Raw genomic sequence first — 16,514 nt, forward strand, 5'->3', positions numbered from 1 at the left:
CTGAGAGACAAGGGAAGCAGAGTGTTTCTTCAGTGATCTTCAGCAGACCTGCGCCCCTCCTCTTCATGTGGGCTTACTCCCATGCTGAGGAGCCCTTGATGTGCACGTTCCTGGACCATCTCCTGAAGATGCCCTTAACGGACCCTCTGGCAAGGGAGTCACTGTCAGCCTGGACCCAAAAGATCCCGGCTCCCATCTCCTTCATCGTGTCTAGGTCGAATTCTAGTCTTTGGATATAATGACCCACTCCTCCTACCTGCTCCATAGAGGAACATCTGGAAGAATGACAAGTATCAGAGGCACCGGAAACTTCAGGCAGAGAGCACTTGACATAGAGCCAGCCAGTCCCAGGGACATGGGTGCTGAAGGTGGAGTCAAGCTCAGGGACTGTGCGAGTGGCCTCAGCCATTGTAGGCGGCTCTGCAATTTCGTAAGTCTCACAGTAGACTGACCCATATCCTCCTTTTAAGATCATTTCTGCTACAGAGAACCAGCAGTGGGAAAAACCTCTCAACCATTCCTTCACTGAGGCTTTACCAGGCTTACCCTCAGGGACTCCTGCCCAGGGTTCTTACTGGACCCTCCCTCCCCCCATGGCTTGCCTTATCTAGAGCAGGCAGACTAAAAGCTTAAACAAATGCAGCTGGCAGCGTGGCCTACTCTGAGGCTTCTAATGGTGCTGAGCAAAGTTGGTTTTTTTTTTTTGTTGTTTTTTTGTTTTTTTTACTTGAGACAGTCTTATATAACCCAAGCTGCTGCTGTTGTGGAACTACATAATCCAGGATGACCTTAAATTTTTAGTCCTCTGACTCCACTTCCTTAGTGCTGGGTTTAAGGCAATGTGCCATCACATCTGATTTCTACTGTGCTAGGCGGTGGAACCCAGGGCTCTGTGCACACTAGGTGAGCACTCTCCCAATGCAGCTACATCCCCAGCCCTGCCTGAACAAAGTTATGAATGAACAGTGACTCAAGTCTTTACCCAATGTGTTTTCCTAGAAAGCTGTTTCCTTGTTACCATCACCACTACAAGCCTGACAAAGGCCTCTTCCCTTCTTCCCCTCTACGCTGATATGCTCACAGGCACAGCCATGTCATAGGTCTGTTGCAAGCTCATTTCAGAAGCAGCCAGGCCTTGGAGCTCAGCCTAGCACCAGGAAAGGAAGCTGAGGCTACACAGTGGGTTAGTAATGGCGGCTATGTGTCCAGATGAAGGTCAAAGATTAGAGGCAAAGAAGAGTCAGGTGACTGAGAACTGACTTCTACTGGTCAGAAAATAAGCCCAGTTACCAGTGAAAGCTAGGGAAAACGTTCTAGATCTGGAGAGCAAGGGTTTATGGTTTATCTATAGAAGTGGGGGAGTTTTTAAAATTAATTATTTATTTATTTGAGAGCGACAGACACAGAGAGAAAGACAGATAGAAGGAGAGAGAGAGAATGGGAGCGCCAGGGCTTCCAGCCTCTGCAAACGAACTCCAGACGCGTGTGCCCCCTTGTGCATCTGGCTAACGTGGGACCTGGGGAACCGAGCCTCGAACCGGGGTCCTTAGGCTTCATAGGCAAGCACTTAACCACTAAGCCATCTCTCCAGCCCGTAGAAGTGGGGGATTTTTTGACACACCACTGTGGGCTCATCTTTAGTACTGTCCATCTGCAAAGCCTAAAGCATCTAGGAACATTCTGGAATTGGTATTTCATTGAGTTACAGGATATGGTTTCTGCAATAGAGCAAGTGACAGTCTGTAATTCTTGAAGCAACAAGTACACCAAGCCTTTAACCCGAATGAGCAAGTCTGATTTTTTTTTTTTTTTTTAATATTGAACTATCTAGTCATGCTGATGGGAGCCAACTGGAGTGAGAAGACTGCTCAGGGGACAAACGGAAAAACGTGGATGTGGCATTACCCACTAGCAGCAGCAGTGGAAATGAGTCCCTGTATGTTCTACTTCCAATGGCCAACCCATGAGCCTCTTGATTGTCTCCTGTGCTCTCTGACCAGGAACATACTTCTTTTAAAGCTGAAAGAATTATTCAAGTGGGTTCATTACTGCAAATCCATGTCCATGTTCAATCCCAAAATGAGCAACAAACTCGTATCACTTGAGTGTTTTTTTTCTACAGTCCATAGGCAAATTGAAAGAGGAGACTTTTCATTACTTTAAGAAGCCTGTGGTTACTTTAAGGTTGGCCATCCAGGACATCTAGGTAGACATCCTGCATGTTAAATCCCAGTCAGTTTTTTTAAAAAAAAAAAAAGCAAAAAACCAAAAAACTAAGCACGGTGGTCATTCTTCAGAGAAGTAGCAAATCCTGTATACTCTGATTTTGGCATTTGCAATAAAGGCAGAACAATATTGGATCCCCCACCCTGCCATACACACCGCCCCGCCCCCAACCACGCTGGAGTGCCCGAGGGCTTGCAGACACCTGCTGAGAAGACAGCTGTGATTTACTGCAGACAACAACAGCTGCACTTCTCAGTCATGTGACATGACCCTATGCCATGTCTTGTCACTTCCCTGTTGCTTTCCTTCCCTTTTACTTGATTTCCTCCACCTTTTGCCCAGAACACAGCGTCTGTTAGTACTCACCTTTTCTTCCCTGTCTTCTTACGTTTCTTTGCTTGAAAAATGCTACTTAAGACAACTTGAAGGATATAAATAATACTACCAGCTGGGCATGGTGGTGCATGCCTTTAATCCCAGCTCTCAGGAGGCAGAGGTAGGAGGGTCATTGTGAGTTCAAGGCCAGCCTGGGCCTACAGAGTAAGTTCCAAGTCAATCTGGGCTAGAGTGAGACCCTACCTTGAAAAAGAAATAAAAAAATACTATAAAGTATGAGGGTGTGTGTATGTGTGTGTGTGTGTGTGTGTGTGTGTGTGTGTGTGCAGAATCCTATATATCTGAAGAACAGAGGAGACATTTGAAGTAAGGAAGGGAGCAGCGGTGGGGAAATGGCTCAGTGGCTAAAGGGGCTTGCTTGATATAAGGATGGACCTCGGAGAATCCAGCCTTCCGATTGCCTCTGGGCAGTAAGTTTGCCCTCTCTGCATCTAGAGCAGACATACATGGACCTAATTTTTCCTGTTTTTCTACTTCTAGAGTTTCCTCAGTAACTAATGTGTGTGTGTCACTGATTGAAATGTAAAGAAAAGGAGTATGGCATGAATTTTCCCCCATACATATTTAAATTGTGTTTTGTTTAAGACTCTCACTTCTCTGCATGGTCCTTCTGTGCTGAAACACCACAACATCTGTCCAGGAGAACATTGGCTGAAAGAAGCAGTAAGGTGTGTTCTGCAATCAGGGCCTCAGGTCATTGGGAGGGGAAGAATAGCTGGTGCCATCTATACTAAGGGGAGAGCTGGCTCCTTACCCCCTGAGGAGGAGAGGTGAGAAAAAGCTGTTAATCCTTCCAAAAAGTCCAGGGCAGTCACAGGAGGTGTGGCCAGGCTTGGGCATCTTGCAGGACCTCTTGTGTATGATGGCCCACAGACTGTGATCCAGGGTCTGGCTGAAAACTGTTGCTTACTGATGATCACTTCCTCCTCTGCCTCTGTATCTTGCAGACATGCTATTCTAACACCCAAGAGCAGGCACAGACTATGAAGCTATCCTTGGGTAACCTGGGCTCCCTTATCAGCCCCAACCTATATCTTCTTCCTTGGCTGCCTGAGCCCTGGGCGTGCTTGAGTGTCTTGGATGTAAAACAATTAATTTCCTTGTCCATGGTGAGAAGAGCATGGCTGAATCCTCCTTGGGACTCTAAGGCAGAGCTTACAGAGCTTCAGCATCACAAAGCGCTGTCCACTGTCCTGCCTGTGCTATCTTCCCCACCCTTAGTCGAGACTCAGGTGCTGTGCGGGGTGTCCCTGACTCTTCTGACTTCCCCGAGACACTGATGTGAGGGCACTGTGGTCCTAGCCACCCTTCCTGCGCTCACAGGGAGGCCAGCCCAAGTGTCCACCCAGATGCTGGGATCTGCCTCAGTGTGCGGGCGCACACGTCACATTTGCTTTGTTATAGTCAGCATCTCAGTTGCTGTGGAAAGTGCATTGTCATGACTTGCTCATGCTTTCCTCTGTACGAGGATTTTAGGTATTTTTAGGATAAATTTTGGCGATTAGTTAAAATTTTGTTTTTTTTTTAAGGTTTCTGAACTTAAACTGTATTTTAAAAATGTTGGTACCAAAAGAAAATGTTGGCGCTGCCGCTTAGGCAGGTTGACTGAGCAGAGACTCCCAAAGATACGAACTACATCCACTTGACGTTTTCTAGAAGATGGCATTTTACAGAGCTCCAAAGTGCAGGTCTGCAGCAGAAACGGAGGACTCCCAGGGAAGACAGTCAACACTCACCTGTCAGGACTGGGGGAGTCCAACCAAAGGCCCCAGGAGGCTTTGTGCACTTGACAGTTCTTCAAGAAACAATACTGCTGGAGCCAGCCACCAGCCACACTAGTTGGCAAAAGGTGTGCAGTGGAACCTGTTTTGAAGCAGCAGAGGGCACCAATGGGAGTGAATTTCAGAGTTTTACAAAGGTTGTGGAAGCTCTCCCTCAGATTTTACGTTAAGGGATAGTATATCCTAGAAGAGTTTATTTTGGAATTTTATTTTATTTTTAAATATATTTTTAATATTTATTTATTTATTTCAGGGAGAGAGAAAGGGGCAGACAGAGAAAGAATGGGCATGCCAGAGCCTTCAGCCATTGTAAACCAACTCAACGTACAGGCACCACTTTGTGCATCTGGCTTAGGTGGATCCTGGGGAATAGAACCTGGATCTTTTGGCTTTGCAGGCAACTGCCTTAACCACTAAGCCATCTCTCCAGCCCTGGAATTTTATTTTTTAAATATTTCATTTATTTATTTACATATTTATTTATTTGTGAGAAGGGGTAGAAAGCCCTCTTATCACTGCAAATGACCTCTACATATATGTATCGCTTTGTGCATCTGGCTCTGGGGAATTGAACCTGGACTGGCAGGCTTTGCAAGCAAGCACCTTTATCCACGGGGCCATCTCTGTAGTCTTCAATTTTAGAATTTTAAACCAAGGCTATTATTAATAGAGATGATCACTTCTTAGACTTTTAGTCATGATTAATTATATTAATAGGGATGATATGAAAATGGGTAACCCATTGTTCAGTCATATTTGAAAGGTCAGCTAAGTTCTATGGTAACCTTGTTGCTCAAATCTTTGCTAACATTCTGGAAATAGGAAGGCATCACTTGTGAGCTTCTGAATTTAATAACCAGTATCAGGGTTACGTGACAGCACAGCCCTGCTGTGTGCCCGAGAAGGTACATAGCTCCTCATTAAAATACATCTGGCAGAAAGTAACAGTCACATAAGCCAGTGTAGGGACACTTTGCAAAGCAATTTTCCTAGATTCTTGAAAACTTTCTATGTTCTTGGAGACATATGAAAGCTACAGAGCTCCTTAGAATCAAGAGCCGAAAGTGGCAGGGCTAGTAACAGCCAGGGAGTGATCTCACCTATGATGCCACTCCTGCTTTTCCTAGGCACCTCTGGATGTGGACCTTGGTTCAGTAACAGCAGTGTCTGTCTCCAGGGTGCTGCCTACCCTGTGGCTGTCAGGAGGATGCCTGTGTTCCTGGGAGACGCTGGTACTGATGGGAGCAGCATCCATAGGTCCCCTGAGCTGGATCTTAGCTGGGGTGAAAGGAGGGTGGCATGGAACTGAAACAATGGCAAGTACAGAAAAGCCATCCTTTAAAATGTCTCAGCCCCGTGAGCAAGATGCAGCACTAGTCATGTCTCTGGGTTGGGGTTGAACCTCTACCAGTTTTACTCCAAAGGCAAAGCCCTTTGGGGAGGGGATCCTGGGATCCCAGATGGCCTTTCCAGTGAAGACACAGACCCGTTGGAGATCCTTCGTGCTACAAACGTGGCAACACCTTTTTATTCAGAGTAAGATGTGTTCACATCAGCATGACAAGGTTTGTACAAAGTTCACGATTTAAAAATGAAGTCTCACAGCAACTTGTGATTCCACACATTTATAGCAAAATTAAAGTGTCAACAAACCCATGCCGTGTCGTACAAAAATAAATCAAACTTCAGTTCCACAGAGAGCACAATAAATAGTTTATACAAAATTCTGTCTTAATAAATGATTACTTAAATTAACTTAGAAATGAATATGAACAATAAGTTATAATAAATAAGCTCTGATGACTCACAATAATCCCATGTGGAAGGTCAGCATTCTAACATGTGACACTTGGTGATCCCTATATAATAGTCACAGATAACTTTTGATTTGATATTATGTACCAACGTTACATGAGCAGCAGATTTGTGCTTAGAATCCCTCTCCATTGTACATAGGTGATAACAATAAGATTCCAGACTGGTACTACCTATTACTCTACTAAAAGCATTACTACATTGGCCAGGAAGCTGCAGACAAGACGCGGTGGGGAAATGCATATACCGCTATGAACAGGGGCCCTCCCGGGTGAGGGCCTGGGACCATGTATATGGCATCAGGTGACAGTAAGCACCTTGCTTCAGCTCTCAAAAAGGCAATTCTGAGCATGGCAGCTACAACTAACCGCACAACAGAAACGGGGCGCTGGACAGAGCCCCAAGTAATTACATAATCTTTTTTCCCAGCTAGTTATTAAAGTCCTCGTGGAAAACTGTAAGCTTTTGTACAGTGAACAGTATAAAGTGCCGCTGGGATATTCTTCTATTTATACATATATATATATACCGAGGTTGAGTATTGTATCAGAATATTTGTTGTGAGATCCCTGTAGTCTCCCTTAGCGACCGTGTTGGGCCAGCCATGAGGGCCTCCTCTATAACTCATCCGGCTTCAGTGTCACGAGGCGACTGACACAGGAATTGCACACCTCCGTACGGATATATAGGACAAGGTAAGTGCAAATGGTCGACTGGCACATTGTGGGGACAATGACCCTGTAAGTCCTGTTCTGCTAAAAATATTTTTTTTTTATTTTTACAAAACCCATCTTTTTTATTTCATAACAAAATTTTAAAGTACTTTTGTACTTCCTGCATAACATCAAGACATGGAAGGGAGAGATGCTACTGAAAGGGAATCAGGTCAACGTCGGGAAACACAACACACCGTCAAAGGACCTCTCAGAAGGGGGAACGCAGCAACCAAAAGTGGTCTTATGCATACATATAGTGCAGTCATTTGGAATAAAACAATCAAATCTTGAAGGTATTAACAAGTCTAAGATGATCAAGATTAAAGCAAAAAAGTGCCAAAGTATATATTTAGTTACTTTTAAAATCTGATTGCATTCATTTTCAGATTAGGTCACAAGAAACCAAACAAGGCTATGCAAATGCTACATGGTCAGCTGGACCCAGTGAGGGTAGAACGTAAGTCCTTGGCCTTGGTCTCCACAGGGCTCTGAATAGGACCAAAGCTTTTTCAAAGTCAAAGCTGGGGCTGGAACGGGAGCGGGCAGTTTTCTGAGCTGCCCGGCAGAAAATCCCATCCAGTAACCAGGGCGCTCACAAGCCTTTATCCCTCAGATGCGAGACAAGAAACAAAGAATGATGTTTTAAAAGTGAAAAGGGGGAAGAAATGTTCTTAAATTATCTTTTGTTCAAATTGAAAACAATCAACTTCTGTTAGGTAAGCTACATTGCCGTGACAGTTCAGAGGGGCACAGGCTCTGGGAGAAATAAGAGAAGACTGTTCCAAAGTTTACTGAAAATCAAAGGAAATCTTCATGTTGTCCACCTCTGACAAGCTCCTGTCTTAACGGAAGTCTCCGTAGTCACACCATGTAATGTTTAGGAGTTAATTAAAAGTGCTGTTTAAGCTGCTTTGAATCTTCTGCCAAGTTTCCATGGCTTGATGTTGTCTTACAATAAATTACTTATTTCATTTCTTACAGTTAATCCATATGCCATTTCCTTGGAATGCAAAAAACCTCATTTATTGCCCCCACCATACACCATCCTCCTAAAACAAACAAACAAAAAAATCACATAATATTTCCAAGCATTGTTCAAAAATAAAGCATTTTTGCAACCAATTCTCGCTATGAAACAATATGCACACAAAATGTATTTCTTAAATTCCACAAAGTCCTCCAACCTGAGGCAAAATGATAATGTTTAAAAGTGGCCATGGGGCCACAAAGTGATCATCCAAACCTGTTTTTTTTTTCTTTTTCTTTTTTTTTTTTTTGTCCATTTCGCTTCAAAATACTAAAACATTTAATCACTAAAGCATTAAAAAGAATTTACACTCTTATTTTGATCAGCTTACCTCTTCAGAAATATATAGACCCCCAAATGTGCATACAGTAGCAGCTATAAACATTACATGGCATATCACACTATGTCAGCTTATATGAAAACGTACAAAATGTGAATGTATCCAAAAAACTATTCTGCAGGAACTATCTTGAAAGCAAGACATAAAATCATTATGAAGTCTTGTAAGCATAACACTGTTTCAACAGAAATAAATATATAACACTTTCTGGTAAATTACAGCAGCAAGAAACAAGAGGCATCCTTTTTAAGCATGAGTTTCATCACTACAGCAGCTGTTCAGACCTGAATTCCTCTCACAGCCTGCTTTATATTTTCCAGTAGGGCTTTATTTTCTGGACTCTGATAACGATCTTGATTTGTATACATTTCCGTCAAAGTAGTCACGTAAGCATCAAAATTTTGTTCATTGATTGGATCCTACGAGATATTAAATAGTAGTTCATATACAACTTTTATTTTCTGAATAGTATATTCACAAAAGCATAAGACAGTATCATAGCATCGTGCCACTGTTTCCATCATACTTAACAGGCCTACTCAGAGCACACTAAATGTTTATGTGATCAGCCCCACCAATGTTTCTAGAATTAACAGTATGGTTTTGGGGTGGTGACCAAAAAACATCCAAAGGCTGAAGAACCATGAGACAATGACAACAGAAATGTTCTCAGTGAGATGGACTGTGGAGGCTCCCGAGCCCTCACCTGCACTCAGCCACTTACCATGTGAGGCAGTTGGATGTTTGCCAGGCTGTGGATCAGAGACTGGCTCAGGTTAGCCAGCTCGTGCAGAAGTGACTCGTTCTGCTGCTCAATGACTTTGTTCTCCTCCTCGATCGTCTTCAGGTTGCTCTCCATCGTGGTGATCTGAAACGTACAAGTTTGGTGACATGTAACACGAGCAGGCTGCTGACAGCACGTGCCATGGCCATGTCAGGCAAGGAAAGGAGCTTTCTGCTTCAACACAAAGGCTGCACTATGGAGATTTGTGTCTTTGATTCTTTACATTTGAACATTTGGGGACTATAATGGCTTGTATTGAGGTTTCTATGCTGTCCACTTGCCCCTCCATACTAGTTTTTTTTCTTTTTACAGATTACATACTAAGGTTATTTTGTGCACAGAGCTCTTAATATTCTGACACTTTTGATCTATAGCTTACAAATGGTATTAAGTATTACCTTTCATTCCCCTACTTATTTATAATTATTTTTCATTTTACTACATGTGCTGGTTTGATGCAGGTGTCCCCATAAACTTAGGTGTTCTGAATGCTAGGTTCCCAGCTGATGGAGCCTTGGGAATCAACACTTCCTGGAGGGAGTGTGTTGTTGGAGGTGGGCTTATGGGTATTACAGCCAGTTTCCCCTTGAAAATTTTGAGCACACACTCCTGTTGTTATTGTCCACTTGATGTTGGCCAGGAAGTGATGTCCTCCCTCTGCTCATGTCGTTGTTTTCCCTGCCATCATGCAGCTTCCCCTTCGAGCCTACAAGCCAAAATATATCTCTTTTTTTTTCCACAAGCTGCTCTTGGTTGGGTGATTTCTACCAGCAATGCAAACTTGACTGCAATACTACATATCTAGAAATTCCAGGATACAATTTGAAAAATATAAGTATGAATATCAATCATTGTCATTTATTGTCTTAATGAGAAGGCCTCCAAGACTGCACTATGGGTGTGAATTTGTATTTCATATTAGGTGTTTCTCATAACAATCTTCTTTGAAAAAAATCCTTTATTACATTGAGTATACACATCTCCTGTTTTCATAGGATACTCCCTACTACATTTTTGGCCTTGTCTCATTTAAAAAATTTTATTTATTGACAATTAAAAAAAATTTTTTTTGTTCATTATTTATTTATTTATTTGAGATTGACAGGAACAGGGAGAAAGACAGATAGAGGGAGAGAGAGAGGATGGGCGCGCCAGGGCTTCCAGCCTCTGCAAACGAACTCCAGAAGCGTGCACCCCCTTGTGCATCTGGCTAACGTGGGACCTGGGGAACCGAGCCTCGAACCGGGGTCCTTAGCCTTCACAGACAAGCGCTTAACCGCTAAGCCATCTCTCCAGCCCTATTTATTGACAATTTTAATGCATGTATAAAATGTATTGTGACCATAATTTTCTCCCATCCCCTTGTCTTGTTCCCCCTTTCCATCCCTTTTCCACTGAATTGCTTTTTCTTCCCAACTACTCCCTCTTTTCTTATGTGTGTGTGTGTCTGTGTGAGTCCCACAAAGTTTAATTAGGGTAGCTGTCATGAGCATGAATGGAGGATTGCTAACCAGAGTATGTGCAACCGACCAGTGACTATACCACTGACTATAAATGTCTCCCACTCCCCCAGTACCCTTTAAGTGCCAATGACTCCGCAGAAGGACAGCTGCCCTCTTCCACCATCTATGATGAAGTGCTATGGATCCAATATTGTATAGGTCTTGTGCAAATAACAATAGCTGTTGTGAGATCATGAATGGAATGGCCATGTCGTGTCTGAAGGACACTATCCTGTAGCACTTGTTCTGATCATCTTGCTCTTACATTCTCTCCTGCAATGATCCCTGAGCCTGGGTTTTGATGCATCCTTTGAACTGTGCCATGAACCTTCTGCCTTGGCTCTGGCCCTTTTCCTATCCAATTTATGATGTCTAGTGTCTTCTGACCCATCTTGTGTTGCTTGTGTGCCTCTTTCATGAGTTTTCCTCTCTTCTCTCTTTCTCTACTTTCTCATCCTCCTGCTACTACACTTGGTTTAAGTCCCAAACTCACCCCCCCCCCAAATCTATGGTCATAGCCTGGGGCCAGGCCCTGTGCAGAAACCAGTGGCACCCTGGGCGATGCCTGCTAGGGCCACTGGGTGAGTGAGGGTTCTCTTTGGAAAGAACACATGGCCCTGTTGTCCTGGGAGTCACTGAAGGAACACATTTCCCCCCTGCACATCCTAGTCAACTCTCTGATTTATTTTCCTTATGTCAATCAGGTTAATATTTCAATGCCAACCGTGCCCTGCAGCCCCAGCACTGGGTGTGTGGACTGATCACCACTGGGGCAGGAGGCTATAAGGGTAAGGGTATAGCTCTCTGCAGTCAGCTGGGTTCTAGGCCCAGGCTTAGAACCAGGATCAGCTTATGGGTTACTAGAGGGATGTTAACTTGTATAGACAGAGCATTCTGAGCTTAAAATATAACCTAGGAAGGTGGCAGGCTGTGTTTCAGGACACACAAGCAGGAGGCAAAACAGAGAGAGACAGGGGAGAGAAACCTCACAGGCAGTTCTTTTTGGACCAGTGGTTACACCGGTCCCCAGAACCAGACCCTTCTACCTATGTTCAGAGTCCTGCAGCCTCCATAGCCTTCTTCCACCAGCAAGCCTGTGAAAGACTATGCAGGACTCTGGCCCATACTTCAAATGGGCTCACTCTCTGATTGGCTTACAAGTCAGTGAGTTGATTTGCTTCCACAGGATGGACAAAGCCTCCAGGGAGGATAAACTATAGGCTGTCTGTCTCTACCAGTGTTATGGAGGCCATTTCAGATCTACTTGCCTTTCAGCCTGCATTCCCTACTTGTGGTAGTTTAAATGTATGGCCCCATAGACTCGGGAGTTTTATTAAAATTGAGCTTACAACTTCAGCCCCTAATAAGCAGATCCCTGCTACAAGGGGCATGTCACTGGGGGCAGATCTCTCTATGAAAGGGAGCCAGCTTCTTCTACCATTGATGGCATTTCCCTAGACTCTATAAGCCTGAAATAAACTCCTTTCTGCTGTAAACTGTGTCTGGTTGGATGTTTGTCCCAGCAATTAGGTGCTGACTGCAATACCTTAAAGGGTTTAGACTCTCAAGGAAATGGAACTTTCTTCCTTGCCAAGCAAGCCTCACCAGGCCTAAGAGTCATGTGAAGCCTGTGGGTCAGGTGAGCCTACAGATATTGTATTACACTATTCCCAAGATGTGTGGATATCACTCAGCACCAGAGAAAAATTTGTAGACTGTGTAGATGGTGCAAAGGTTCAGCCCAAACCTGGGCCATAATAGGAGCTCATGCTGCAATTGCTGCCCAGGGACATTTCAGTCTCCTGACGTGGTGATCAGTCTTGCAAACCCATGCCCTTCAGAGGGGTGTGTAGAGACATATGAAACTACCCAGGCATCTATTTCTCAGCTGAGTTTCCAACTCTCAGATGGAACTCTAAACTCCAGCTGCTCATCTGGACTCAGATCCCTGGGTCTGAGGCCTTTCTCAAGGTGCTGAGTCTATAAGACCGAGGGTCTATGGGGCCTATTGGCCTCAGCTACTTTAGGCTAGTTAGGCACAACTTGGGTTGTTTTTCTGGAAAGAAGGAGCTTCCTGCATAGCACCTTTCATGGATACGTGCCTTTGGCAATAAGAAGAATTCTGTTTTCCAAGGGCACCTGACCCTGCTCACAGTGTCCAAGCTACAGTGGCACATGCTAGGAATGTTGTGAGTTCAAGCACAGTGTGGCCACTCTTGAAGAAAAAGCACTGTAGAGAGGGTGCACAGAGTGGCCTCCCCAGTTGGCATCACCTGATAATGCTCAGAGAGAGATGCTGAACAAGAAAACAGGGCACAGTGACTGCAGCAGTACTGGGCACTAGGCATCCACATGACTGGTGTCCAGAAGCTGGGGACTGAGCCTGAAGCTACCTTTTAGTACATGCCTGTCCTGGAGCTCAGGGAAGAAGGACAATGAGTTTTCCCTTGCATAGAGCTCTGAGGACTGTCTGCCCCACCCCTTGTGTTTATGGTAAAATGTCCTCCAGGAGGGTCATGAAGACAGGAGTGTCTTTTAGCCAAGCTGGAGGTCTGTGAGGGACCAGTGCATAGCACCTACCCACTCGTCCTCCTAAGCAAGTCCAATGTCTGCTGCAGCAGACACATGAGCCAGGTCATCCCTGTCTGTTCACTGCCTGCCCTGCTCCACCTCCCTCTGCATCTATATCTCCCAGCATGGCCTCCACCAGAAGGAGGCTTGGGACTTAAACTTGTTATGTACTTAAAGATAACTGTGAACTCCTGATCCTTCTGTCTTTACCTCCCGAGGGCTGGGAGTCCAGGCATGTACCACTACATACCTGGAATTTGTATGGGAATGAAACCCAGGTCTTTGTGCATGGTAGACAAGCACTCGACTGACCAAGCTACGTTGCCCAACCATTTCTTCAATGGTGAGAAAAATCCCTAAATAATGCCATAATTTTGTCACACATACAACGTGTGACTCACGTTTCAATGCTTTTGACACTGCACTAGCAGTAGCCAGGGAGCGCGGGTGCTACTTTCACTCAGCAAGATTGCTGGTGTGCTTCAGAAGTCAAAGCACTTGCTGTCTGACATTTGGCCTGGAGTAGGTAGCCAAGTACTCATGTTGGAGTAATGCGCTTCACAAACATGCAGCAGATGCACAGAGTGGGGAAGCATTCTGAGGTCTTGGTGGTGAGGTCACTGAAGGAGACAGGGACCCAAGGGAGGCTCCCTTGTGAAGGAGTCCAACTGTCATGTATCACCATGTGAGACTGAAGTGGGTCAAGACAGTAGTTTAGGGATAAGACGGGGACTGAGATACCCAGGGAATTTATATCACAGGGAGAATAACTCATGACCCGATGTGTGGTGCAGAAACACAGAAAGTGGGTCCAGCTGCAAGGCTGAGAGCCTGCCCATCTTAGTGGAAGCAAAGCTAGAGAGGGCATTTGCTGGCTCCATGGTTCATGGGGCCAGATGCTAGGGAATTTCTCATTAACACTTTGGCCTGCACAAACTATTTCTTTTTCATATTCTAGCAACATTCCCTTCTCCCTCCCCAACAAAGCTGTGCTGAACCTGACTTCAAGACTACCAGGGCCTGATTCCCTGCAGATTTCTAATCTGAACCCTCCTCCTCTTTCCTCTCCTGCATATCCTGTGCTGAAATGCTCCCTTCTCATCACCTGTGGCAGCCTACCATTCTCCTCTCACAGGTGATTCACACCTCCTTCCCTCACCTCTGGGGCCCTCTCCTTGTGCCTCAGTCTCTTTCCTACTCCTCACCAGGCACAAGTGAACTTATCTCAGCTTTGTAGCTCCCTGCTTAAATCCCTGTATGCATTATCAGTACTGTTGGCTGTTGTGAATTGAATTGAATTGGGTAAGATGAGTGGCATTAATCCTGTTGAGTCTAGAGTCAAGGCTTAAGGCTGCGTATTCAGGTGCCTGGCACACTTTGAGATCCGATACCTGTACAGCACTGAGTCCAGTTGCATTGGAGTGGGCAAGGGGTGGAATCAAGGGCTCCTTGACTATTCTGATGGCCTGGAGAAGTGACAGGCTGGGCACTCAAGACCTCTGACCTTAGGTTGTGTAGGATCAAAGGTCTAGGAAGAGACTTCCTTCCCATGGAGCTGCAGAGCATGTTAAATATTTCAGGTCCATAAAACCTGTGTTTGTTGCGCTGACATGATCAGGGACACTACTTGGCTCACCTACTCAGTTATATAGGTGACTTTTTCCTGACATTGAGTTCTTAAAAATGCGCAGTGAACAGAATGTACTTGATATTTTAACAAGAGCACTCCCAGGATAGAGGGAACTACGGCTTGGATAGGATTTTTTTGAGTGTTCTCCTGGACGTCAAAAGTTGATATTTAATTCCCACTATGAGGTGTGGTGAAGGCAGAAACAATCCAGGCATGGAATTTAATGACGGGACCTTTGGGGGTTGTTAGCATTAGCTGAGGTTATCAGATGGGCCCCTTGATTGGCTGCTTAGATCCTGTTGACTTAATAGGAGAGACAGACACACACACATACACATAGTGACTAGAAGACGTACACGTATGTGCACACACACAGTGCAAGTGCATATATTTGCACACATGTATGCATGCACCTTCCACAGCAGGCTTGAACCACAGGGGACTCTGTCAGTCAGAAAGTCATGACTACATTTGACCCCTGATCCAGAACCTCCAGTGACATCAGTCTTCTTGTTTTATTTTTTAGCACTCCCCCCCCCCCTTTGTGGCATTGTGTTATTTGCAGCAAAACAGACTGGCACAGATGGCAACCCCCAGCACCTTCCACAGTGATGCTGGGCGGGCGGGGTGGGGGCATCTTCTAAACCGGGGCAGGTGTCGGAGGCACAGGAACATTCAGCTAGAGTGCCACTTCTCTCACTGGGCTCTGGTCTAAGTCTGGGCCCTCCTGAGCAGAACCAGTCATCTGCATAGAGCAGCAGCCTGGGGCATTGGATGTGATCCTTCCTCCACTCCTGGCTCCAGTGTGAGCACTGGGCAATGATATTCATCCTCAACCATCTCACTGGTGAGTCATACCTGTCTCTAGCTTGTCACAATATACATTTTACTGTGAGGCTTAAGTGTGTGAGGTGGTCTTGAAAACAGTGCTTCAGTTGAGGTCTGAGTGGACACAGCATGCACTGTGTGTTTGCAAGCAGGGGGTCCACATAAACACCGCAAGGTGTTCCAAGATGACACCCTCACAGGAGAGTGCCGGGGGCCTGCAAAGGGTACTGTTAGCAAACACTCAAAGGTGCTTAGTAAATCTTTCTTCCCTCTTCCTTCTCCCTCCTGGCTGCTGGCCACTGAGCCCTGGGAGTGCACACACACACACACACACACACACACACACACACACACAGCTTTCCATCACCCTCATGCCAAAAATCCTGAGTAAAAACCAGCACTTCTCAGAAATCCTGAGAGTGTCTGCTGTCATTGTACATGTCACATGATCAAATGACAATAGGGCCTGAAATACTGTAGGGGAAAACCCTCCTGGTCCATTTTTCACAGCACAGGTGATGTGCTCTGGAAATGACTATTCACAAATGCATCTGCTTCACCGTAGAGGTGCACACACAGAGACGGTGCACCCTTAACCACTCTGTGATAATAAATATTGCTATGAAATGATTTGGCATAAATAGGTGCCAGGTGAAAAATAGAAGAGAAAATGAGCAAAGGCCACAGAAACAGCACCTCTTCCAAAAATCCCTTTGGGCAGCCTCTGGGCAATAGCACACATGAGATTCAGGACAAACTTCTGTGTCAGAAGGAGAATCGAGGCTCTGTGCTAGCATGGGAAGGCAGGCTTCACTTTAGAACTTGGATGGAACTTTATATTAGAACTAAAATCTGGGTTCCACACTTAAAATATAATTGTGGCCCCTCACTAGCACTA

At 45.1% G+C, this 16,514-nt stretch overlaps 1 protein-coding gene across 15 annotated transcripts in view; it reads right to left on the bottom strand.

The window, feature by feature from the left end:
* Positions 1-5,892: 5,892 nt before the first annotated feature.
* The window catches only part of Myt1l (myelin transcription factor 1 like), a 456,412-nt gene continuing 445,790 nt past the window's right edge, over positions 5,893-16,514 (bottom strand). For 12 of the 15 annotated variants that reach the window (XM_045143668.1, XM_045143670.1, XM_045143672.1 and 9 more), the window contains 2 exons: positions 9,026-9,169; positions 5,893-8,720 (listed from right to left, as the gene is read on the bottom strand). In XM_045143668.1, coding sequence (XP_044999603.1) covers positions 8,580-8,720; positions 9,026-9,169 — 285 coding nt within the window. In that variant the 3' untranslated portion in view covers positions 5,893-8,579. The remainder of the gene's footprint in view (positions 8,721-9,025; positions 9,170-16,514) is intronic. The other 3 variants (XM_045143677.1, XM_045143676.1, XM_045143678.1) reach the window with 1 other exon arrangement.

This window comes from Jaculus jaculus, chromosome 2, assembly GCF_020740685.1.
Source record: "Jaculus jaculus isolate mJacJac1 chromosome 2, mJacJac1.mat.Y.cur, whole genome shotgun sequence".
In the NCBI taxonomy this organism is placed as follows: domain Eukaryota; kingdom Metazoa; phylum Chordata; class Mammalia; order Rodentia; family Dipodidae; genus Jaculus; species Jaculus jaculus.